This window comes from Nematostella vectensis, chromosome 7 (assembly GCF_932526225.1).
Source record: "Nematostella vectensis chromosome 7, jaNemVect1.1, whole genome shotgun sequence".
NCBI lineage: Eukaryota > Metazoa > Cnidaria > Anthozoa > Actiniaria > Edwardsiidae > Nematostella > Nematostella vectensis.
The window spans coordinates 8398598-8424497 of record NC_064040.1 but is presented as its reverse complement, the minus strand read 5'-3'; the positions used below and the strand labels follow the sequence as shown (position 1 = coordinate 8424497).

The window sequence follows — 25900 nt, the reverse complement described above, 5'->3', positions numbered from 1 at the left end:
TCCTTTTGGCAATTCCAGGACGCCTGTGGTTTGTCACGCGTATGTCACATGATATTCCCTCACAACACAACATACACAAGTTCAAGTTCGCTGTAGAAATATGGCGGAACGTGTCTTTCTTTTGTCTTGTTGTGTCTTCGTTGCTTTACTTTTTGGTTCCAGTAATGGACAAAGTTTCTATCAACCTGAACAAGTACATATATCTGCAACAGGTTAGTCTCAAATGTTTTGACGTTTTTTCCCCGCTCTAATTCTTCAGTCTATAGAGGAAAGGTTTTTGTTATGTAAGATTTATTTTCGCTAATGTTTAGCTCGAAAGCCTCAAACTATAAGGCTAAAAGTCTAATTGACTTCTAGAAATGGTTTCATTTATCAGTTACTTGAGATGTGAGCTAAGATTAGTTCGGTTTTAGTATTCGGAAGTGAGATCTTTGCGTCACCAAACATGGGAAGGGAAGACGAATGATCTTTATTCTGTGTTTTAATTATTTGTTCATCGGTATTAGTAGGGGATCGTGGTCTTATTCTTTACTAGAAATATCAAAGAGAAATGTCTTAAGATAATGTGCCTATCGACATGGGTCAGATCGTGCACGCCTCCACGGATTCCTGTGCTCAAATCTTGCCCTTTCAACCCACACTACCTGTAGGGTAGTGATAAAATGAGTTTGGTGGGGGAGGGGGGTCGTATATCACCAGTTTACTTTCTTAACTTATAAAATCAGTGTTTTTTTTTTAAAGTTTCTTTGAACATGCAACTAATAATTTAGAGTGGATGGCCTGTTAGATAGTACACATTCTAATCGGTTCTTTTGTCTTTTATTGGTTGAGGTTTCCGTCGGCCTGACATAAGTACTGTAAACTGGTGCTATTGCTGCTTTAACGCAAAATATTATAGTCTCTTTATGACCATATATTATAGCTTTATTGCAAACCATATATCATAGTCTCTTTATGGCAAACCACAGTATTTGACAAATATAGGAAGACATTTTAATGCTAAAGTGGTGAACATATTTCACTTACTGTATTTACCAGCGTATAAGACACACCCGTGTATAAGACGCACCCAGAATCTCGAGCTCAAAATAGTAAAAAAAGTCAATATTCAAATGTTTTAAAACTTACATTGTGCGCTACAGCAATTCCAGAAAGAAATGCAGCAAAAAGCCAATTTGCCGTAGGTTAGTTAACAATTCAATAGAACTAAAACCAGTGTTTCCTTGATGAACAATGCTGTGACTATCCTTTATCTTTGGCATTGACTTACATTTGAAAATTTCCATCGGCTTCAATTTCATTCTATCCAAATTATAAAAAGTAGAATTCCGTGTATAAGACGCACCCTAATATTTTAGGGTAGGTCATTTTGGAGTGAAAAAAGCGCGGCTTATACACGGGTAAATACGGTACTTGGCCCTTTTCCTAAGATAAAATGTGACAGGTAATGCTTGTGTTACTTTCCATTTCAAGAATAAAAGGAGCTTCTACACTTTGCACCCAATTGCACAAAGGGCACCTTGTAGTTCCAATGTTTTGTGCTGTGACTATGTGTAAGTTGTATTTTTATGCAGCATTCTAAAACCCCTTTATTTTTCCTCAGATGATGTGACTGAGATGGTCGTTACCTGGGTTACCTTTGACCTTACACCACACTCTATTGTAGAATACAACAAACAAGGATATCCAAAGTTTGAGCTACAAGCTAATGGCACTGTCACTAAATTTGTTGATGGAGGAAATCTTCATAGGACTATATATATACATAGAGTGACGCTAAAGGGACTTAAACCCACCCAGGCTTATGGTGAGATCCACAAACTACTTGTCTGCTTTTTTTGCATTTATTTTATAGTGCTTACTTACTTCGCAAGTGCGTCCAGTATACCCTACAGCGCAAGCACACATGAAGTAATCATCATTATTGATCAGCATGATGCAGGCCCATAGCCAAAATTTTGAGCAGGGGGAGGGGGTGTGTTTACCCATTTAGCTGACCATATTCTCTTAGAAGGCTTGCCCTAGCTTGCAGCGGTACTCAGTTTTCTTTCATTAGAGCAAGCCTTCCAGTTGAGTGGGGTGGTTCTTCAGAACCCCCCTTGGGTATGGGCCTGTGATGCCTTGAACACAACTCATGGTCTGCCTTCCTTAAAAGATTCTTCCAAGGGATACTTATAGAGTCTTGTACATCTTTCTCTTTACATGTCATTGTTAACTCTGATAGATTATCACTGCGGTGGTCCTGATGGCTGGAGTGAAGAATTCAACTTCAAGGCCAGGCGTGATGGTGTTGACTGGAGCCCCAGACTGGCCATTTTTGGCGATTTGGGAAACAAGAATGCAAAATCTCTCCCATTTCTGCAGGAGGAGGTTCAAAGGGGAGACTATGATGCTATCATTCATGTCGGTTAGTGTCCTTTTAACTCTTTAACCCTTAAACTGACGTTGAGAAATAATCCTCAAGATAAAAAATCATAATAAAAAAATAAACTCAACAAGAACAAAATAGACATCTTAACAAGAACAAGAAATCAGACAATAATGGTCTTGAGCACGCACATCCAACTGATCTGAAATGAACTACACTAATTAATAGGAATAGGAATTACTCTAAGTAATAGCTAAGTTTTACCTCAAGCCAAGCAAAACAATTCCAGGTCAGGCCTAATTCGAAGTTTTGTTCCCTATTCCTTGTAGGTGACTTTGCATACAACATGGACACTGTAAGTATCCCACAAAGGTAGGGCAGAAACCTGCTACAAAAACTAAGCCATGTTTGCCACCAAAAAATTGGTCAATTCTCTTTGAAGGGCCATCAAATACTATCCTTTTTCCATATATGACACCTATCAAGTATGCACCTGTGGTAAACTACCTATAATTTCAGATGAGGTTCTAATGTAAAAACGAGGTTCTAACATAACAACTACACTTGTTTTAACAAAAAAAAATCCCTGCTTTTTTAGGATAATGCACTGTATGGTGATGAGTTCATGCGCCAAGTGCAGCCTATTGCGGCATATGTGCCCTACATGACCTGCCCTGGCAACCATGAAGGTGCATAGTAAGTATCAAACATTTTGCTCGCTAGCAAAGTAAATTTTGCATAATTTGATCCATTTTTCATGTACAGAGGCTAATACTTCTAACGATCACATCCATCTGCATGTTCTTTGCTCTTACCTTCCTATGGCTCTGCATCAGTAGAACAAGAACAAGAAATCTTCTTACTGTACCATCCTTGTTAAGAGTCATTCTAAGATTTGACATGCTGTGTGCTGAACATACATATTATTTATTTATTTATACTTCTACCACTATAACACATATTGAAGTAGCGGTAAGGTTGACACAACAGAGCACGGCTCCAACTCAAGTGTAACCCTTTACAATAAAAGAAAAATTAATTGGCAATAATGACAACAACAAATGAAGGAAAACATGAAGAAAAAGTAATTTAAGAAAAGCCTTACTCTAAATGGCTAATAGCAACAGGATGGTTGCACAAGAATACTCCTAGCTCGGCAGCAATTGGGACAAACTGATTTCCATGTAATTGCATTTTCGGCATTGAAAGTAGTTTGGAGCGCCTGGCCATATCCGACTGCTAGTTTGTTTTTAAAAGAGGGTACCAGTACCATTGCCATAATATATAGATTTAGGCACCGCCTAAAAGCGGAGCCAGCATGCAATCAATTTAAGCCATATTATAATGCCTATATATGTATGTATATATGTTATGTGTGAGTGAAGCCGTTCATAGAAAAGTGCTTGATGCACAGGTTTAGAGTGGAATATGTTTGTATGTATATTTTTATTGTTGTTTAACCTGGAAAAACTTGTTGGGTGTATATGGAGGTATCATCCAATAGGGAACATTGAAGAATTGAAAATGAATTTTAGTTTTTTACAGTAAAATGGGTGCTTTTTTTATCCTCTTTAACATTTAAAACCATATCAACACACAACGCGTTTTTATACATTAGCATATCGTTTTTGCCAGTAAATGTACTCCATACTTGCCTACACTGTCCAAATTCCCTTCCTTTCACATTGCATAGATTTTCTTGATTTTTATAATTTTCTCTCAGTTGAAGGGTAATAAAAATTATTTGGTAGAAATTACAAATATTGGATGAACAGTTTTATCAACCTTCTTTACTGTTTTTGTTTGGCTAATACTCTTTGAATTAACACTTTGTCTTGGGTGGATCGTACAAAACACTGACACTAGACCCCCATATTGAAGCATCATGGTTTCAAGGGTATGTACACCTGGTATTTTTGTGTTAAAACATGAAATAGGGCTTGGTGCGTCATTACAAAAAGATGCAGTTTGTTAAAAAAGGTAGCTATATTTTCATTTCACACACTTCCATGTACAGTGCTAAATTATCTTTGAAATAATTGCATGAAAGGTCAAATGGTACATTGCTGTTGATTTTTGCAAATATCATCTCAGATTCCTAAGCATTGAGCTGTATTCATATCAGCTATTTGAAAAGTAGATTGCTCACAAAACCCTGTGCAGTTAATTAGTTCAAATTGAAACTATATTTTTTTACTAGAAAAACCCATTTAGTCCATTTGCAATAAGGGCCAATGTTGGTCAGTGTTTTGTACCAGCCACTTTGTCAAAGGGTGAATGAAATAAACCACTTAACTTGTTTTCAAAGTTTCTGACTACTTTTAGTTTATTTTATAAGCCCGTGCGAGGTGGACTAGGAAAATCCTAGGATAACCTAGGAATATCCTAGGATTTTATTCCTAGGAATTCCTAGGAAATCCTAAGAAAAACCTAGGAATGAGGTGTGAAATTTCACGGTAAATTGGGACAAAACAAACAAGAGTTTCCTAAGATTTTCCTAGGAATTCCTAGGAAATTCTTAAGATTTTCTTAGGAATTCCTAGGAAGAAAATTGCTTGTAAAGCCTAAGAATTCCTAGGATTGCAATATAGAATTTCAGAGGAAATGATAAATGAAAACATTCAAGATTCTTTTTATTCAAAGTTTAGGTGCATCATATTTTCTTGCAGGTTAATTGTAAATACAAACATACATTAGAACTCACATAAACAAGACTATTGTCTATTTGTGCAAAATCTTGGACTTAGAAACCAGTCCCATGTATTCCAGCACAACTAATATATGTGGGTCCCTTTTGAATGAGTTTCATGTTTAAAATAATCTAACCTCATTCAAGCAACCCTAGTGCCTCAGTAAAAAAAAAATGGAAGCAAAATGGCATAGGAAAAAAGGATACTAGCTACATTAGGCATCTTTGTATAGTCATAGTTTATAACTTTGTATATTCAGATAAGAAGCTAGAAGCCTAAAGCCTATGTGCACCATTTAAATTCGAACCCTAGTAGGTTAGCATGAAAAGATAACTAGGTTATTCATTTGCAGGGTTTTACTGTGATCAGAATATTAAAAATAACTTATCTGGACGAGAATCAACTACAGTAATATTGGATATTCAAAACAAATACCTGGACAAATTTTAGGTGCAAGACTGATTACTAGGTTTTCACTAGGCTAAGTTAGCCAATTTTGTGCTTCAAGCAACAGTTTATAAAGCATAGAAACTTTATATGTAAGCAGTGAATTTGTGTATCAGTTTGAAAAGTTTTTATTCGATTCTTGCTATTCACGCATTGATACGTTCCTTGTACCTCAAATTTCTTTCTTTTCTGGCTTTGCAACTCGGGCACATTTTGCTATCTCTATCATAATGTCCTGCAAAGATATTAAGAGAAACACATAAGAAGGTAGTAGTGTTAAGAAGAAAAGAATCACAAAACACATCTAGTTCGAAAAGTCCGCTCACATACGATGATTCTATGCTAAAGTTGGTCGCAGAAATCACATTTATTATTGATCCTATTACATTATAAAGCCCATTGCACACTGACCTTTCACTGCAATCCATGTTCTGCTCATCAAGTCCTTAAAATAGGTGAATTTCGCGTAGAAAAGACGGGAGAAAACGGCTATCCGTTTGGAGGTTATTATAATGGCGTTCGTTCGTCGACCGTTATGGTTTTGCGCCTTGGGCCCAAGCCCCTCTCGGCCACTAAAGCAAAGGACGCCCGGTACATTTTCATTTTACGGTCTTCTATCTGTTCCCTGCTAGCAGAGGCCTCTTTTCTCTGTATTTCGCTGGGCTGGAGTTCGCGAGGAAAAGATACCTCTGCCATGGGTCGAAACTGTTTCTGTTGCGCATGCGCGAGCGTTAATAAGCGACCGACGTGCCAAAACCCGTACCATCGCGCGAAAGCTGTCAATATGCTAATATGCTTTGCATGGGTTTAGTCGGAAATCATGAATCAAACTCCGGTTAGTTCTCCTCTTTCCCTGCTAGCAGAGGCCTCTTTTCTCTGTATTTCGCTGGGCTGGAGTTCGCGAGGAAAAGATACCTCTGCCATGGGTCGAGACTGTTTCTGTTGCGCATGCGTGAGCGTTAATAAGCGACCGACGTGCCCAAACCCGTACCATCACGCGAAAGCTGTCAATATGCTTTGCATGGGTTTAGTCGGAAATCATGAATCAAACTCCGGTTAGTTCTCCTCTTCGAAAAAAAAAACCAACTGTTCAATTTCAATCACCTAAAACGTCACTAAAAAGATTGAGCAACAAACGCAGCAAAGACGAGTTTTGTCTTGTTTGTGGGATTAATTTCAAGACATCTGGGCAGGCGAGTTTCTTCAATGTAAATATCGCACAGTTGGATTCGAAGAAAATGTTACAAAACTTTTTGGTAAAATTAGATCAGCTATTCCCAGAAGAATATGCAAAACCTGTAAACGGAAGATTGACTCGTTTGTCAAAAGAGAGAAAATTCTGAATGAAGATAAGGCATTGAATGGCTTCTTTTTATATTCCCTGCTAGCAGAGGCCTCTTTTCTCTGTATTTCGCTGGGCTGGAGTTCGCGAGGAAAAGATACCTCTGCCATGGGTCGCAAGTTCGTTTGATCAAACCGCCGTCCACGATCGTGGACGAGATCCAGAGCGCATGCTCTGTTCATTAATTACTGGCCACTATTTGAGCCCACAATGACTAGCGCATGCATGAAATGTATATCCGCTGCGGGATAATAAGCCCGCATTCGAAACGGCGTCCTCCGTAGAAATATCACGCGACGAATTATAAAAGAAGCCATTCAATGCCTTATCTTCATTCAGAATTTTCTCTCTTTTGACTAACGAGTCAATCTTCCGTTTACAGGTTTTGCATATTCTTCTGGGAATAGCTGATCTAAGTTTACCAAAAAGTTTTGTAACATTTTCTTCGAATCCAACTGTGCGATATTTACATTGAAGAAACTCGCCTGCCCAGATGTCTTGAAATTAATCCCACAAACAAGACAAAACTCGTCTTTGCTGCGTTTGTTGCTCAATCTTTTTAGTGACGTTTTAGGTGATTGAAATTGAACAGTTGTTTTTTTTTTCGAAGAGGAGAACTAACCGGAGTTTGATTCATGATTTCCGACTAAACCCATGCAAAGCATATTGACAGCTTTCGCGCGATGGTACGGGTTTGGGCACGTCGGTCGCTTATTAACGCTCACGCATGCGCAACAGAAACAGTCTCGACCCATGGCAGAGGTATCTTTTCCTCGCGAACTCCAGCCCAGCGAAATACAGAGAAAAGAGGCCTCTGCTAGCAGGGAATTCTATCTGCAAAGTGGGGCTTCTTTTCTTATAATCTCAAGAAGCATTTCTATTAGAAACAATATATATTATGTCTAAATCAGATCTAAGATTTTAAAACAATTGTCACCCTTCGTATCTTTCTTTTCAATGTAGTACTAATTCTGAAGTACGCCTTATAAAACTCTTGTTCGAGTCCAATGCCTGTCTTTGATTACGTTTCTTATTGTTGTAGTATAGCTTACAAAAGTATGCTGAGGTCTGTTCTTGTGATAAAAATGTTCGTTTAGGATTTCCTAAGAATTTCCTACGAGTTCCTAAATATTTTAGAATGCTTCAAATCTTCTTCTTAAGAATTCCTAAGATTTCCTAATCCCAATTATTCTGATTTTCTGGTCTACTGCTTATACTAGGAAATCCTAATTTTTTTAGGAAGTTTAATCATATTTTGTTAACACCTTTAGATCAAACTTAAGAAATCATAGGAATTCCTAGGAATACCTAGGAATTCCTAAAAACCTAGGAATCCATCTCGCACGGGAAGCCTGGTTAATTTTTTTTATAACAGGTTTTCATTTGTAACTATTATCTATCTTTTACATCCTGCCCTAGCATCATGCCTTTTAAGCTGGCGGCTTGCTTGAGTTGGGATTTGCCTGAATAAAAATTGGAGAACAGTGACAAAACGCTATGGAAGAATACTAAAGATATAAATGTTATGCTGCACAAAACCTAACTGATAAACCTAAAATTAAAAATAATTCCAAGTAGCCTTTAAAATAGAACGTTGAACAAAAAAATTAATATGTCTAATAATTAATAAGTCTGTTTTTTAGGGGCAAAGGAGCCAGAGTTGAATTGCCTTTTGACCTTTTTCTTAGGAAAAGCTTTAGAGAAAAACTAACTGTTTGAGTGCTAGAAATATATCAACACAAGAGTTGATTATAAAATTGACGTCTTACTTACCTCCTTTTTCCAAACCCATCCTTTGTCCTTCCATCGATCATTTGTATGTCTTTTTATTATAAAAGTGTTTAAATGTGTCGAATTTCTTTCTTGGCTTTAGCCACGAAGAAAATAATGCAAAAACTTTATCAATTCACGGTGTTGGCCGCGAGTTAGAAGAGCAAAACGCGGGAAAATTTATACAAAATAATACAAAAACACTAAAAACTAAATAATTGTAAGTTTTGATGCAACTTTCGGGGTTTTATTAAGTATGTAGCATTCTCGGATAGTGCTAAAATATATTCTTGTATAATTATTTCACCGAGGTGGCGTTTTGCTAAGTTATTGCAAATTGTGCTGGCTCCATGGGCAGGCGGGCGACACCACAGGGTACCCGCGCAATGACAAAAAAAACTGAGTCGCATAGTTATATACCATTTCTCTATACCTATGGAGCTTCGTGTGCGGCCTGCAGCCCCGCTGTCTCCGCTAAAACATAGCTGTTTACCCAACTTGGACAGAAATCTTGTGAAATTGGGTGATATAAGTAAATATAGTGAATTATTACATGATTGACACCTTTTCCATTGTCCTTTATTTCACTAAAATACCTATAAATAATTTTCAATCTTAAAGAACGTGGAGGAGGGCTTGATATATCAGCAGGGAAAAAGTGGGGTTTAATGTGAACTCATTAAATATGAATGAGGTTAATAACTAGAATACTAATGAGGAGGAGTAGGTTAATAACTAGATATTAACCGTGAATACTAATGAAGGACCATCATATTGAACCTTGAGTAGAAATGAGCAAAAAACACAACCTTTTCGCCACAGATTTGTAACAAGAACAATTGAATATTAACAATGCATCAATTTAATTGTCATGAAAGCAAAATTTGTATTTGTAACCCTCGAAATTCAACAATAACTTCAGCCAAATTTGTAAGTGCAATATTGGAAAATTATTCCCCCAGCAAAGGTAGGCTGTGGTGTGGCTGAGGCATCTACTCACGTGATGTCGTCAACCTTACAGTTCTTGGAAATAGATATTTGGGGGAATAAAAATAAGTCACTTGTCTTTGCTGTCAGTGAGCTCTATTCTCGCAGCGTGTTCACACTGAAACTCTGAGTTATGAAGATTTTGCAATCCACCTTTGGGAATGCATGGAGCAGCCCCCTCTGTCTAAATGTTAATTTTGATTGTGTACAGTAGTCGTATTGATCTAATATGCCTTTTAAATTTGTGCAATCAACCACCAACTCTCCTGGGTTTTCTTGCAGGTCAATAATAACCTGAACCTGCTTTGATTTTTCAAAAAAAAAAGTCAACTTTTATTGAGTTTTGTCACTTTTCCACCAGTCTTTTTTTCTTTAAATTGTTATTTACTAGGTATAGATCATGTAATAAGCCAGTTAAAATACCTTGGACGTAGGCAGTTTGCAGTATAACAGCCTTCGGGTTGCAAGAAAGCCAACGCGGATGAATACTGAGAATGAACATACTCACAAAAACTAGGCTTGTGATGAGGTCCAAAGTCTTTTTGTAAGCAATTCTGGAACCATTGTTATTAATGAATACACATGAATACATCTTGTGTTTTTGCAGTGATATATGTTTATTCTCTCTTTGTAGCAATTTCTCCAACTACAGATTCCGCTTCTCCATGCCCGGCAACACAGAAAGTCTATATTACAGGTATAAACAAGGTTCTTTAGTATCAAACTAGAGATCTATTGTAGTCAGCTTAAAATAATTTCTAGTGGATAAAAAAAATGGCTGAGGATATGGGGAAAGGTTAGCCAATTTCTAAATATGAGTTTTCCTCAGTACAAAATCAGACACACAGGTGTAAAGTCTAAGAACTAAGCAGATCTTTTTCTACAGCTGCTATGTGTTAAAACCTTAAATGTATGATCAAGTTTCTTAAACATTAGAAATAAAAGAGGGTAAAAACATTAGGGACATAAATCAAAGGGAAATACTGTTATAAGAATAAACAAATACCCAAAGTAAAAAAATACCCAAAATTCTATAAATCTCCTTTTGCAGCTTCAATATTGGGCCTGTGCATTTCATCAGCATCTCTACAGAGTTCTATTTCTTTACTGACTATGGCCTTGAGCTGATTGACCATCAGTATGCTTGGTTAGAGAATGACTTGAAGGTATAGTATAGTACAATATGTTTTGTTTAGATTTACTTGATGTTTAAGTTGTTCATTTTTGTAAAATAGGATCAATTAATGAAATAAATTTGGAAAGGTACAGTAAACGAGAGTTTTTTTTTTCTTCCTGGTATGTGCCCAGAGTGCCATTTGCTGCTTGAACACTACTTCTTACATTCATCAATTCATTGTTTACTAGGGATCACATCTGTTTATAGGTATTTTTAGTCATACTTATACAAAAACAAAACACTTACTTGTCTTTCTTGCATATCATTGTCATTCTGATAAACTATTTTATGAATGGATTATATTTTTATTCCGATTTATTAATGTTTTTATTTCTAATTTTAACAGGAGGCAGCAGCCCCTGAAAACCGCACCCTTCGCCCGTGGATCTTTCTGATGGGTCATCGTCCCATGTACTGCTCCAATACAGACCATGACGACTGTACCATGCATGAGAGTCGAGTTCGGACAGGAATTCCAGAGCTTAACAAACCAGGACTAGAGGATATACTCTACAAATATGGTAAGGACTAGAGGATATACTCTAAAAATATGATAAGGATATACTTTTCAAAGCACGGCACAAATCAAGGAATAATTGGGAATAGGTAACACAAGTATATAATAATATAATAAACAAAATTATTTTGGGAAGCTTATTAAATTTCCTGAAACTTGTAGTGTACCTTAGAGCACAGTTACCATGTGATTAAAAACTCATTAAATGGTTGATTGGAAATGTGCCTGAACATTTGTTTCATGTTATTCTCAGGTGCTGATGTCCTTATATGGGCCCATGAGCATTCCTATGAGAAACTCTTTCCTGTGTATAATCGACAGGTAGGTTTACTGCAGGGGGAGGGGGGGCAGGGGGTGTGTATAATCGACAGGTGGGTTTACTGCATGGGGGGTAGGGGGTGTGTATAATCGACAGGTAGGTTTACTGCAGGGGAGGGGCAGGGGGTGTGTATAATCGACAGGTAGGTTTACTGCATGGGGGGCAAGGGGTGTGTATAATCGACAGGTAGGTTTACTGCAGGGGAGGGGCAGGGGGTGTGTATAATCGACAGGTAGGTTTACTGCAGGGGAGGGGCAGGGGGTGTGTATAATCGACAGGTAGGTTTACTGCATGGGGGGCAAGGGGTGTGTATAATCGACAGGTAGGTTTACTGCAGGGGAGGGGTAGGGGGTGTGTATAATCGACAGGTAGGTTTACTGCATGGGGGGTAGGGGGTGTGTATAATCGACAGGTGGGTTTACTGCAGGGGGGGGGGCAGGGGGACATGGACATAAACATGCAACAAGATGAATAACAAAATGATGATGCACACAAAGAATAAGATACTTTGTTTTATATGACAACAACAAAGGGATTTTAGTAAACATTGTGTACAATTACATTAACATGTAAGCATACTCTACTCATCATAAACACTTCTCAAACCATCAGAGCCCAAGTTTTATTAATCATTGATAAGTAGAGTTTATTCATAGTGTTTTCTGGGTGAAAAAAGGTGAGCAAGGTTACTACACCACTTGAGAATATGAAGTGGCCCTTAATTGACTCTGTGTCCTCTACCCATGACAACATTGTTTGTGTTCAAATCCTCCCTCTTTATTCTTCAGATGTGTAATGGTTCCAAGGAAGCACCCTACACCAACCCTTGTGCACCCGTCCATATCATAACAGGATCTGCTGTGAGTATGTCACCCTACACCAACCCATGCACACCCGTCCATACAGTATCATCACAGGATCTGCTGTGAGTACAGGAGTAGTGCCTCTAAACTTGTATCATTCTCTGGAATCTATCCTATGAAGGTCATGCAAAAAAAAAACCTGTATTTGCATTACAAAAAACAGGATGCACCTGTTTCTCAATGTTTCACCTTTTACACATTTTTTTATTCATTACAGTAGGGGATTCGTATTAATTTGATTCCTTCTGTTCTAGGGTTGCCAAGAAAACCATGACCCGTTCAAGTACCACTTTGGACCATGGACTGCCTCCCGGTCCCTTGACTACGGCTACACACGAATGACCATCCACAACAAGACGCATATCTACTTTGACCAGTTCAGTGTTGACAAGGTAGGTCACATGACAACAAGATGCATATCTACTTTGACCAGTTCAGTGTTGACAAGGTAGGTCACATGACAACAAGATGCATATCTACTTTGACCAGTTCAGTGTTGACAATGTAGGTCACATGACAACAAGATGCATATCTACTTTGACCAGTTCAGTGTTGACAAGGTAGGTCACATGACAACAAGACGCACATCTAATTTGACCAGTTCGGTGTTGACAGTGTAGGTCACATGACAACAAGATGCATATCTACTTTGACCAGTTCAGTGTTGACAAGGTAGGTCACATGACAACAAGATGCACATCTACTTTGACCAGTTCGGTGTTGACAATGTAGGTCACATGACAACAAGACGCATATCTACTTTGACCAGTTCAGTGTTGACAAGGTAGGTCACATGACAACAAGATGCATATCTACTTTGACCAGTTCAGTGTTGACAATGTAGGTCACATGACAACAAGATGCATATCTACTTTGACCAGTTCAGTGTTGACAACGTAGGTCACATGACAACAAGATGCATATCTACTTTTACCAGTTCAGTGTTGACAATGTAGGTCACATGACAACAAGATGCATATCTACTTTGACCAGTTCAGTGTTGACAAGGTAGGTCACATGACAACAAGATGCATATCTACTTTGACCAGTTCAGTGTTGACAATGTAGGTCACATGACAACAAGATGCACATCTACTTTGACCAGTTCAGTGTTGACAATGTAGGTCACATGACAACAAGACGCATATCTACTTTGACCAGTTCAGTGTTGACAAGGTAGGTCACATGACAACAAGATGCATATCTACTTTTACCAGTTCAGTGTTGACAATGTAGGTCACATGACAACAAGATGCATATCTACTTTGACCAGTTCAGTGTTCGCCAGTTGAATAAGACCACAAACTAGGACACAACTTGGAAACGCTTTAATCAACAGAGAACCAAAGCCAGTATCGTAACACAGCAAAAACAAGATGGCGGAGAGGTGGCGGGATTTGGTGAACGTAACATAACTAAGTACCGCTGACCGGTACTGGCGTGACTTCCTTTCTTTCTCTCTTATACTATCTACTGTAGAGAAATCACACAACTAATGTCTTTCACGGCGTACAATGTAAATACGATGGACTGATTAAAGGATAGGACTATAACAGTAAGCCTAATTGCTAGCATAGTTTATACATTAAGCCCTATTTAAAGTCAGTGATAAAGTCGTCATCTCTATAACGTAAGGGAAGGTGACGCTCGCGGGTAGACCTCCTAGGTAGGGATGTGTCATCATCTTGAAGATTGGAGGGACAGTGACTGGAGTCCATAGCTCTCGTCTCAGAGGCGTCGGCATCACTTTGGGGTGGTACATCCCGGGAAGGTGGATCAGTTATCGCTGTCGGTATATCTGGTGGGGCTGGGGGCGGAAGCCTCTTGGTGGCCGGAGTGTCATCTTCGTCTGCGGAAGAGTCACAGTCATAGGCTGCAGTCGGTGTCTTGTCCGGTACTTCAGATGGAACCTTGTAGCAATCTGTTTTTTTTACTCTGTATGACGTAGAACGTAACTGCGAGCCAATAAACTTTCTGATATTACAGAAGCCTCCTTCAGTGTCTACGACGAGATATCTATCTCGCCCTCGGGTCTTGTTCCTGTCGGGATGCAGGTAAATGAGGTCGCCAACAGTGATTGCTGTGGATGGGCGAAAGTCTGCGGTGGGCGCTTTAGATTTCTCGCTGTACGCGTGGTTAGAATTCCGCTGGTCGTGCTGTTTCTCTATGAGGGTTTGGTCTTGGAAGGGGAGTTGACTGTTGGAAAACTGGTCACGCTGAGTCCACATTTCCCTCGCAGACAGACCACGTAATCGGATGCGGGCGTTGAGATTAGCTGTAGCGACTGCAAGTGCTACTTCAGAGACAGGGCCCCCTAGTGGGTCAAGCTGTAGGATCTCACGTTCTAACTCTTGTACTGCCTTTTCAGCTACCGGGTTCTTATTGACGTTCTTTGCGCGTCAAATTTCGAGGACTAATCGATGGTGTTGCAGGAGCTTGTCTTCCTTTAGCGCTTGAAATCCTGGGGCTGGGTCAGTGCGAATGATGGCGACGGGACCGTCGAGGGGACGCATCTGCACGCAAAGACGAATGAGAGCATCGCGAAGGGTAGAGTGTTGCTCATTGGTTAACAGTAAGCTGGTGGTGTACGAAGTCACGCACTCTCGTACAATCAGGATAAACTGGCGTGACCGACGTATGACGTCTGCTGCGAAAGAAACTCCAATGGCGTCGGGCGGGTCGCAAGACGACTGTTCTATACGTGCTTTGCTGCTTGTACGGAGAGAAGCGCAATGGTGGCAAGCTTGAGACACGCGAACGATGGCCTTCTCAAGATCAAGGGCGAACAGATAGCGCTTGGTGGCCATCTTGAGTTGGTGAGTTGACGGGTGACATAGCTGAATATGTAGAGCTGTGAGTACGCCGTCAAGAACGCGACGTGGAACAATGATGCACTCACGGCTGGGCGATAAGGGTGTTTCACGTTTTACGACGAGTAAGCCATCCTTGGCGATGGTGGCGACACCAAGATATCGTTTGACGTCTTTGATGTTTGTTACCTTTTTCGAAGGTCGGGTGCCCTGTTTGAGGTGGGAGTGAGTTCGACGTAAGTCAGGACACTCGGACTGAATCGCGAGCCAAGCTGATCGGCTAGTGAAAGGGAGCCGCTCGTTGCCATCAATGACGTCCTGAATTGATGAGCGCCTGACAACAGAGTCCCCGAGCTGTTTGACAAAGGAACAGATCTGACAGGCTTCATCTTCGCACGGTGGAGCGTTTCGACTTGCGAAATCTGAGGGGAGAATGGAGGACCCTGATACGTGTCTGACTGTGGCTTGGTACTGACTGACTGCAGAGAGGAAGGTCGAAATTCGTGGGCTTGCGGAAAACTCGCCGCGGCATAATTTCTCGTACGCCTGTACGCAGGGTTTGCTGTCAGTCAAGATGGACGCTCGGTGATGAGATTGTATTAAGTAGGGGCTGAAATGTCTGGTAGCAGAGGCTATAGACAGTGCCTCAACTTCGCAGGGCAACCAAGACGACTGTGAACCTTTTAGCTTGGCGCTGTAGAACCCAGCGAGGTGTAGGTTGCCGTTACGTGTGATGTAAAGTGTGGCGCCGATTCCTGGGTCACGCAGGGCGCCATCCGTGACAATCCATAGGAAATCCTCAGGTCTTGGCAGGGTGATGACGCGGGTGGAAGAGAGGGCCTTCTGGGCATTATAGAAAGCCGTATGTAGATTGTCAGTCCACTCAATAGTATCTCGTGACTCCCGGCCAGCGACAATTTCGTCGAGGGGTGATAGAAATGTGGAGCACTGTGGTACAACTCGTGAAAGTACCTTGTATGCGCCAATAAAAGAACGCATGCGACCAACGGTAGTTGGGGTTGGACATTGGGCTAGCGTAGCAACTCGGTGGGGGCTAGCCTTCAAGGTGCCTGCACTCCAGATCCATCCAAGAATAGTAGTGGTCTTGGGGTTGATGATTGTTTTGGAGGCAGACAAGCGAAGATTGCATTCGTGAAGAGCCTGGAGGGTTCTTTTCCAGTTGCTGAAGAGTTCATGTGGGGTGTTTCCTCCACAGTAGAGATCATCGGCAAGCTTGACAACAACGCCTTCAGCAAGAAGATCTCCAAGGACGCGGCACATTAGTTCTTCTAACGCAGTTTCAGAACCAGGCATACCCATTGCACAACGGGTGTAAACTCTGACGCCGCGAAAGGGAGTTGCGACTCCGCAGTATTTCAGAGAGTCTCTTGACAGAGGGATCTGATAAAATGCACTGGTTAGGTCAGTCGCAATGAGGTGATTCCATTGGGCGATTTGGCGTAATGTTGAATCGACGTTTGGCATTAACGACGGTTGAGGTTTGCTGTATCTTCCAACATCAGCAAAGGCTGTTACAAGGCGTGAACCTCCATTCGGCTTGCGGACTAGAAATGATGGATTTAGATATTCCACGGAGATGCCTACGTCTTCTGGGCGTTTAAAGACCCCCTGATTCTCCAGTTCATCAAATTTATCTTGTAACTCGAGAAGTTTTTCACGTGCATATTGGGGAAGGCGCCCTTTCCGTTGGGGGGGTTCAACAGGCCCCATGTTGACTCTGGCTTCGAAGGGGCCTACGTGGCCGTTGTAGCCTTCGATATTAGCGTCAAACACCTGGTCGTATTCATGGTGGAGGGCTTTGAACTTGGCTTTGATATCTGATGGTAGCAAACTGTCAGGATCTAGAGAAACGTTTGCTGAATGAAGGGTGTCTGTAGAAGGGAACGCACGGGCTGGGCCGGTCGTTGTGACGTTCGATGGTTCGAAAAGTTGGCGGACTTGACAGAAGTGCTCGTTACGTTTGAGTGAGCGTGGCTCCGATGTAAGGTTGGGAATACGTATTCTTCCGGCTATGCTGGTAACGATGCCAGGGGGAGGCCAGACAGCAGATGGTTTTACTCTACGAGCGCTCGGCGCGTCGGTACGAGGTTCAAGTGCATACTCGGCATCAGTGGGTGTGTCGTCCGGTAGTGTGATTTCAAGAAACTCGCCTGGCCAGACTGTTGCGTTGCGTGGTGGTGCACGGAGGACGGTTACAAGGCGTGCCGTGGTCGAGGTGAGGGTGGAGTGGTGGGCTCCATAAGTGTAGATGGTGTTGTCTCCAAGGATAATCTGCCCTTTTGCAGGTCGGACCGCAATGTCATTTTTCTCCATAAAGGGCGTGCACAACACAACACTTCTACGTCTAGGTTTTCCACAACGAGACCTTCAAATGAGAAAGACTTATCTGCCCGGGTGAAAGAAAGGCGCGTTTCACCAACAACACGTAACTGGGATGAGCCGTCGGCCTGGCTTACGGACTGAGAGCTGGTTGTAATATTGCAACCGAGGCGTGTCGCGGTGGAGAGTCTTATCATGTTGCCTGTGGCACCGCTGTCGACGGTCATTCGTACGGTATGGTGATTGTAGAAGACGTCTAGATATGGTGACTGGCGGGTCTGTATTCTGAGGACGACCGCGTCATGGGCAGTGTGTGCAGGGGGGTCGATGGACTCAGTCGAGGGCATTTGGGCGTGTGTCTCTAACACAGAGTCATTGTCGTCGAAGATGTCAGCGATTTGTCTTGCTTTAATCATATAGCGCCGATCGCTATCTGGGAGAAATTTGCATTCGCTTAGGAAGTGATGAGTATCCGACCGATTAGCCTGACTGCAGAGTGGGCATACCTTCGAGGAGCGGGGCTTTCTTGATGTGGTCTTGCTATTTGGTGCCGGTTTCCACTGATTGTTGTGGCTTGTGGCAGGTTTCCACTGATAAGTGTTGCTGACGGCTGAGCGAAGGATCTTTGCATCATCGGACGTGTGAATTTCCTCTAGCAGGGAGCTCAATGCCTGAGAGATTTCTGGTTTGATCGATGCGAGAGTCCTAGAACGTAGCTCTGTCCCGTACCGTTGCTTAACAAGGCGAGGTAGTGATGGGTGAATAAGCCTCAGCCAAGTCAACACTATGAGGTTTTCTAGTGTTGGGGAAAGTTCCTCTTCTTCTGTTACTTGTTCGCCATGGTGAGTTAGGTTATTGGGTTTGAGGAGGGAATCCTCGGCGAAAGCCATAAGTCTTTGAAACAGGTCTTCCGGGCGCTCGTCGGGCTCTAGATGGATGTCGACGAAATCTATGAAGTGTGCACCAGTTACTTGAAATCCAAAATGTTGTCGGATCGCCTGCCAGATAAACTCTAGAGATGTAGAGTTCTTAACTAAAGTGTTTCTCGAAATAATAGGACAGTAGTTTGCGATTTGTCCTAGCATAAGTTCTAAAAAGTTCACCTTCTGTTGGGCAGTGAGGCGTTTTGATTGCTGAACGGTTTCATCATCATCGGTACAGCCACGGAGAGGTTCGGTCTTTGTTTTCTTTTTCCATGTAGCTCCATCGGCAAGATAAGTTGAGAAATTTGTATCGAGAGACAGCGTATACATCAGGATTTGCTTCCAGTTTTCAAAACTGGTGATAGTTTCGGTTTTAGATAGGCTCCATTGTTTTGGTGCTCTGTGAGTAGCAGCCATTTCTTCGGTAAATAAGTTGTGCTGTCACAGCGGCGTTTGCTGTTCTATTCTGTGATTTTTTTGGCGAAAGAGACGAAGGGACGAAATCCAGCTGCCACCACGCCAGTTGAATAAGACCACAAACTAGGACACAACTTGGAAACGCTTTAATCAACAGAGAACCAAAGCCAGTATCGTAACACAGCAAAAACAAGATGGCGGAGAGGTGGCGGGATTTGGTGAACGTAACATAACTAAGTACCGCTGACCGGTACTGGCGGTTGACAATGTAGGTCACATGACAACAAGATGCATATCTACTTTGACCAGTTCAGTGTTGACAGTGTAGGTCACATGACAACAAGATGCATATCTACTTTGACCAGTTCAGTGTTGACAAGGTAGGTCACATGACAACAAGATGCATATCTACTTTGACCAGTTCGGTGTTGACAGTGTAGGTCACATGACAACAAGACGCACATCTAATTTGACCAGTTCAGTGTTGACAATGTAGGTCACATGACAACAAGATGCATATCTACTTTGACCAGTTCAGTGTGGAAAGGGTAGGTTACATGACCATATATAGACATTCAAAGTAACAATCTCAAATATATATTTTACCAAGTTTGTTCACTAGCTGTATCTTTGACTTAGTTTTAATTACTTTTGTCCTCTATAGTTATTATGTTTTCTTTTTTTTGTCATATTATTGTGCCATGGCCAAATAGAAATAGGAGCAAGCTAGGTTTTTTTTTTGTGCTGAGCCTGGCATAATTTTGTCCCCAGAATGTCAAAAATTGAATAATTTTTGTTGTTCTACAGAAAATGGTTGTGGATAGTACCTGGCTGATAAAAGACAGACATGAGTCATATTTCAAGGCCCACCATTAACTCTCCCAGGGACTCTTCTTATACTTAACAATTTATCACATTTTAACAGGGTTTGGGGGGCGTAAATTGATTATTTCATCATTTGGGTAGCCTGTGTACAGCCGGAAATAGTTTCATTAGAACCATTTTGTGGCTGCATGCAGGCTACATTTAAGGGGTCTGGAATTTTTATGTGATTTTTCAGGCAGTTTGAATAACATGTTTTACTTGAAATAAAGTCATGTAACTGCTCCACCTATTTTTTGTTTTGTTTTTAATCTCAACAGGGCCTTTTTTGCCCAAATAAAAATATATCACAAGAAATCCTCACAACCCAAAAATAAGAAGCTTAGTCTATTATATCCTGTGTAATTTTACAACACATTGAAATATGATTTCAGCTTTTTGGGTGCAAAAGTACTGTAACCATAAAGAAGTCTTGAAAAAAGACTTGTACTTGTAATAGTCTGATGTTCTTAAGATTTGTCAAAATTTTTATCTTAAATCTTAAGAACATCATGGTTGTAGGTTGTTGGGTGTTTTGAATTCCAGAATAAAAAAAAATGTGATGGACATACCAAGTATGTATGATGTTTTTTTAAAATTATTATTAAAAGATAATTACAAAATGCTAGTTGATTTAATTGCTCATATTCCCAGGGAGGAACTAATCCATGAATCGGTGGCATTTATTTTACATGACACCAAACAAAATTTCAAAGAATACAATCTGATTAACTACTACACCCTAGTAACACTGTTTTAAGATTTTCTTTTTTATCACCTGATTAAAATTGAGATATTCCTGAAAAAGAATCTAACCAGACTGATTCCAGTCAGTATTACAGCCTTCAGCAAGAACAAAAAACAATTTGACAGAGAAAATATTGCCATAGCAAGCTCCCACTATGGGCCCAATATTGAGTATATACTAAATTTGAAAACATTCATCTTTAGGGCCCTGTATATCCATTTCCAACAATGAACTTCAAAAGTACATTGTCCTACGGGACAAAAGCAAGAACATCGAAAAAATTGTGTTTTTTATAACAAACAACAGCATTTTTGCCATCCTTTGTCATAGCAATGGAATTTGCTTGCCAAGGATTTGTGGCTATTGTGCCTAAGTCCTTTGAGTTAACACCATACACATAGATCATGCTTTCTTCCCTGCATACAAGAATGCTGTCATTGGCTGGGCTAATTGCTAGGGCTTTAACATTTGTCATCCCCAAGATCTCAAGAAAGTCTCCATTGGAATGGAAAATAGAAATCCTATCAAAGCCATAATCAGGAACATAAAACTTATTTTTGTAATACTCAACCCTACCACAGTCGCCTGACAAATAACCTTGACCAAATCTAAATCTCAATTCAAAGTTTTTACGATAAACAAGGATATAACATTCTACACCGTCTTCATCTTCAGATTCTGCAGTAACAATTAGCCTACCACTGGCATCAACACTCACACAATCAAACTCTTCATCATCTGCTAACAACTCCTGTGAAAAAGAATGGTCTCTATTGTAGAAAACCAAGCGCTTATTGTCTACAACAATAAGCTCATTGTTTATGGAAAAGGCAATGTCACTTATACGGAATGAGACAATGTGCCTTTCTGGGTTCTTGTAGCCATGTGGAGTGTCATGGTATATGTACACTCCCTTATCGCCAGCAAGGATAGCAATATCTCCAGTGCGCTGACACACTGTGACACACCTGACAAGGTAATTGCTAGATGGTTGTTCCCTTTGCACCAACTGACCACGCGTAAAGGGTGGAGTTTGCTGGCAAGAGATAGCTAGGGGAGAGTTACATGCTTGTGGAGTTGGAGGAGGTGCTTGATCCCGAATGAGACAATGTGCCTTTCTGGGTACTTGCACCCTTGGATCACTCGTAAGGGATGGAGTTTGCTGGCAAGAGATAGCTAGGGGAGAGTTACATGCTTGTGGAGTTGGAGGAGGTGCTTGATCCCGAATGAGACAATGTGCCTTTCTGGGTACTTGCACCCTTGGATCACTCGTAAGGGATGGAGTTTGCTGGCAAGAGATAGCTAGGGGAGAGTTACATGCTTGTGGAGTTGGAGGAGGTGCTTGATCCCTCTGAAGGGAAGGGGAGTTGGTCAAACCTTCCCTGCAAGTTAAATTAGCTATTTTCTTCTCAATTTCATTCTGCAAGAAACCAAAAACAACTTCTTCTCCTTTATGAAACTTCATGTTAAATGCAGCAGGGTTTGATGTAGCTGTTTCCCTTGGATTATCCAACTTTGGAGCTCCTTGGATCTCACCAAGTTGGCTCACGTAGACTTCACCAAGTTCTATAATCTCATCTAACTTTCCTGCTTGTAAGACCTTCTCAACATTCTCAATACAACTGCTTGACTTTTCGATGAAGTCATCAAGTCGTTTCTTGATAGATGTGAAGTTTGAAGCATCGAGTTCCGATTGATAAGTGTCTTTGAAGTATTTATCTACCTCAGCATGCAGGCAGGACTCGTGTTCGTTAACTTTCTGTCTCAATTTCTCCGCGTGATCTGATATCTCTCGTTTCAGTTCTTCGGCGTCTTTTCGAACTTCGTCTAAACAGGAAATGTTCGAATTCACCATCTCTCGATAATTCCTAGCTTCTTCCAGCGATTCTTTCGCTTTCTTGAGCGCTGACTTGATAGCCTCTTGCTCCTTTCCGCCTGGTATGTTTTCTATGATCCTTACTAACAAAGTGTTGGTTGGAAACGAATTTACTCCGTTTTGGGGAATCTCTGATCGCGCTCGGCATATCGGACATTCCACGAATCTACTGGAGTTTCTCGCGGTAATTTTTTCGAGGCATTCTCGACACACGTTGTGTGCACACGAGGGAAGGCTCTTAGGTTCTTCAAAGACCTCAATACAAACAGGGCAAGCTCCTTCGTCCCCTAGAAGGGTGTGGAAGTCAGGGAGCGTGGAGGCTCGTCCGGCGGCCATGTTGTGATGGGAGTTACTTGAACACCTGCGTCGAAGTACAGTCGGGCCCGTGGTATATTATGATCAGCGGTATCGCTTCGCAAAACCACAGCTATCCCATAGTGTTAATAAAGCAATATTCGCACATGGCCGGCAGTCATGGCTGCCTGCGATAGCACCTGAATGCGATAAATCAATTTAGCTCGGTAATTGACAGGAAGACCTCATGGGAATGTACCTCTTGGCCTTGCGTTTAGCGACAGTATCAAAGGCAAACCGACCACTTTAACTGTGGTGTTTTCATTTGTTCGGTGAGCAGTGGTCCGGGATCAAGATATTTCTAAACTGCTTATGTATTAAATGAATAACCGATGTAACTAATTGATAAGAATTGATAATTGTTACCAATTTTTATCAATCGGTTGTATTCAATTTTTTAAGGAATCATTCACTTTCTACGCCCTTCTGACTGAGAAATCGCTAAGACGCTAAAGATAGTAGTTTTAAATACTATTAAAATTTATATTCCATAGCTCTATAGTTTGCCAAGAATCTGTGTGAGAGCAGGGCCTTAAAAGTTGTTGACATCTCGGAAGAACGAGCAAACATGATGAGGTTAAACTTTGGCACATGCTACAACGATATCCACCGGTAAGTATGTACGCCTAAACTGTAATCTTGCTTCCAGACCGCAAGCCTAAGAAAGTGCGACTGAAATGTTATATTCGAACGACTGTGTATTTTACAATTGCAGGTGAAACGTCAATATTTGCAAAGTGTGCAAGGATGACGATGGAGAAGACTGGCTGGGTTGTGACGCATGTGGCCAGTACTTCCACTGCGGCTGTTTACCGGGCGTCAATTTCGCCGAGGCTGTAACCGGCGTTTCCTTCTGCCCTTGTAAATATTATATGTTACCAGCGAAGTATTCCGCAGATCTGCCAGAGATTTCTAGTATCCCCCAATAGTCACCCAGAGGTAGCGAGGGATCAATTTCCTCAGATGTGAGAGAGAAACTAGAGATAGCCGTATTAGTCGGAGCAGTTTGGCAGTTTCACAGAGGATGTGTAATTAGAGGGACAATAGGAGAGCCGGAAGCTATAGACAGAGCTAGTATGGGTATTGTATATGGTCATATGACAGTAGGTTAGATAGTGATTGTGTTGTGTAACACGAGCATTGTATTTAGTTAGAGTTAGTCTAGTGAATAAAGGCAAGCCATCAAGGCTTAAAAGTCCACTTCAGAGGCTTTATCCTATTGAAGTGAGATGCGCAGACTTGCGGCGCGAGTGTGAACGGCAATGTGCAGCCCGCCCAGAGCTAGCATTACAAGCGCAATACAGTCGAACCTCTATTAAGCGGTCACCCTCGGGACTTAGCTTAGTGACCGCTTAATAGAGGTTGACCGCTTAATAGAGGTTTCGCTATTTTCGCCCCTAAATTAGCGTAAATCGGGCTGTAATTATACGTAAGAACTTTTTATTATAATAAACAACAGTAACAATCATGTTAGCCCTAAGACGGGGCCTGGTGCATTCCAATTTGATTCAGAATTGTTTGAAACCGCCTAGTCATTTTGTTTTTTTCCTATACGGCTCTTGTGGCTTTGCCCAATTCTATGGGCATGAGCTACTTTCGCTGGCGTTATGTAAAGTAAATGAGTGCGTTAAGGTGATGTTACACGCGTCGTTTCCGTCGATATCCGTCATTAAGCGTTTGCGCGATTTTGGAAGTCGAACCAAAAACTCGCAGTGCGTTGCCGTACCCAAAAACTCACAAATCTGACCCAGTTGCATTCATTCGGAGATACCATGAGTACATGACTGAGTGGGAACCAGCAATAGAAGATGTTTACAAACTTATGCGTGAACCAACTAACATAAAGGATCCGAATGCTGTTGCAATCGTAAGAGAAAAAGCCGACAAAACGGTGATGGATGGAGACGGTCACCCGAATACTCTAGTTGAAGATTACGAAGTTATCAGGCATATTCCCAAACTGATGTCAACGTGGGTTACCAAATATCTCAAGAGACCTACGAACTGTGAGAAAGTCGTAGTCAAAGGGAATTGGGTGAACAGAGGTGGTGGCTATGGACGCGAAATTCCTTGTGAATACATATTTGAAGGTGACAGTTTTTCTTCTAGCTGGCTAAAGCGGAAATTGGTAATCGAGGAATTTGATGCGACTGATCCGCACAAGACCACACAAGTCTCACAAGACGATTAGCCATAGTAATTAGATTAGACAGTTAAAAATATGACGAAATAAAATTAAATATGACGTGCACTATCTGTTGTCATGCTGACAAATATTGATGATGACCGTTTAATAGAGGTGAAAAACAATGAAATCAACCAATTGGGACCCTCCTTTGGTGACCGCGTCCGCTTAATAGAGGTGACCGCTCAATAGAGGTCAAATTTACAGTAAACATAAGGGGGGAAATTCGGGACTTTGGTAAATGACCGTTGAATAGAGGGTGATCGCTCAATAGAGGGCCGCTTAATAAAGGTTCGACTGTATTTACTTACTTGTTTTTATAACAGTTAATTGGTAATCAATGTAATTGAAAGATTGAAACAAGTGAAAGTATAAAGTCCCCAAGATCGTCCAGCGCTAGATAGAAGTCGAAGTTACGAAAACAAAATTTGTGCTCCTATTTTAGCAAAAAATCTAATTTATTATATTTATTCATACTGATCTCGTTGCTCGAAAGGTTGTCGGTTCAACATACTTGAAGTCTTTGCCGATGGCCATGTTGCTGGCCATGTGCACCCGAAAAAGGCTTTCTGTATAGATTTAGACACTGTCTAAAAGCTCCTAATTAGATATTGGGATCCCTGTGGTGGTTGTAACCTTGGCCACCAAGTGTTTGAACCCCCCCTTTCCTCTTTATAAATTTTGGTTGAGACGTTCTCAAGATTAGGCTGCATCAATGAAATATCCAAACAACAACTTCAGGATCCCTGTGGTGGCTGCACCCCCCCTTGCCCCCTAGACAACTTTGTCTAGACTGGTGATGTAACGGTCTGGGGATAGCTATGGTTTTGCGAAGCGATACCGCTGATCATAATATACCACGGGCCCGACTGTACTCCGACGCCCGTGTTCAAGTAACTCCCTGTT

The 25900-nt window shown here is 41.2% G+C and overlaps 2 protein-coding genes across 3 annotated transcripts; one reads left to right on the top strand and one right to left on the bottom strand.

The window, feature by feature from the left end:
* The first annotated feature begins 46 nt into the window (after nucleotides 1-46).
* Nucleotides 47-20084, top strand: LOC5513033 (acid phosphatase type 7). Of its 2 annotated transcripts, XM_048730736.1 has the most exons (12): nucleotides 48-212; nucleotides 1604-1807; nucleotides 2225-2407; nucleotides 2698-2723; nucleotides 2967-3064; nucleotides 10239-10301; nucleotides 10656-10770; nucleotides 11128-11302; nucleotides 11552-11619; nucleotides 12406-12477; nucleotides 12735-12872; nucleotides 19778-20084. In XM_048730736.1, exons 1-12 carry the CDS (start codon nucleotides 101-103, stop codon nucleotides 19844-19846), a joined length of 1323 nt encoding a protein of 440 aa, XP_048586693.1. In that variant the 5' UTR covers nucleotides 48-100; the 3' UTR covers nucleotides 19847-20084. The 2 variants fall into 2 exon arrangements, with proteins under 2 accessions (XP_048586694.1, XP_048586693.1); XM_048730737.1 differs by lacking the exons at nucleotides 12406-12477; nucleotides 12735-12872 and having other exon boundaries at nucleotides 47-212.
* A 328-nt stretch (nucleotides 20085-20412) lies between these two features.
* Nucleotides 20413-22835, bottom strand: LOC125568426. The gene is made up of 2 exons (XM_048730735.1): nucleotides 21931-22835; nucleotides 20413-21657 (listed from the first exon to the last, which is right to left on the bottom strand). Exons 1-2 carry the CDS (start codon nucleotides 22789-22791, stop codon nucleotides 20830-20832), a joined length of 1689 nt encoding a protein of 562 aa, XP_048586692.1. The 5' UTR covers nucleotides 22792-22835; the 3' UTR covers nucleotides 20413-20829.
* Between the last annotated feature and the right edge of the window lie 3065 nt (nucleotides 22836-25900).

Bases quoted from the DNA above. Each gene is read 5' to 3' on its own strand.
- LOC5513033 (XM_048730736.1), top strand. From the start codon at position 101: ATGGCGGAACGTGTCTTTCTTTTGTCTTGTTGTGTCTTCGTTGCTTTA. The intron at 2,408-2,697 runs GTTAGTGTCCTT...TATTCCTTGTAG, and splicing joins TGATGCTATCATTCATGTCG to GTGACTTTGCATACAACATG. The intron at 3,065-10,238 runs GTAAGTATCAAA...CTCTCTTTGTAG, and splicing joins GGCAACCATGAAGGTGCATA to CAATTTCTCCAACTACAGAT.
- LOC125568426 (XM_048730735.1), bottom strand. From the start codon at position 22,791: ATGGCCGCCGGACGAGCCTCCACGCTCCCTGACTTCCACACCCTTCTA. The intron at 21,658-21,930 runs AGGGATCAAGCA...GCACCTCCTCCA, and splicing joins CCAACTCCCCTTCCCTTCAG to ACTCCACAAGCATGTAACTC.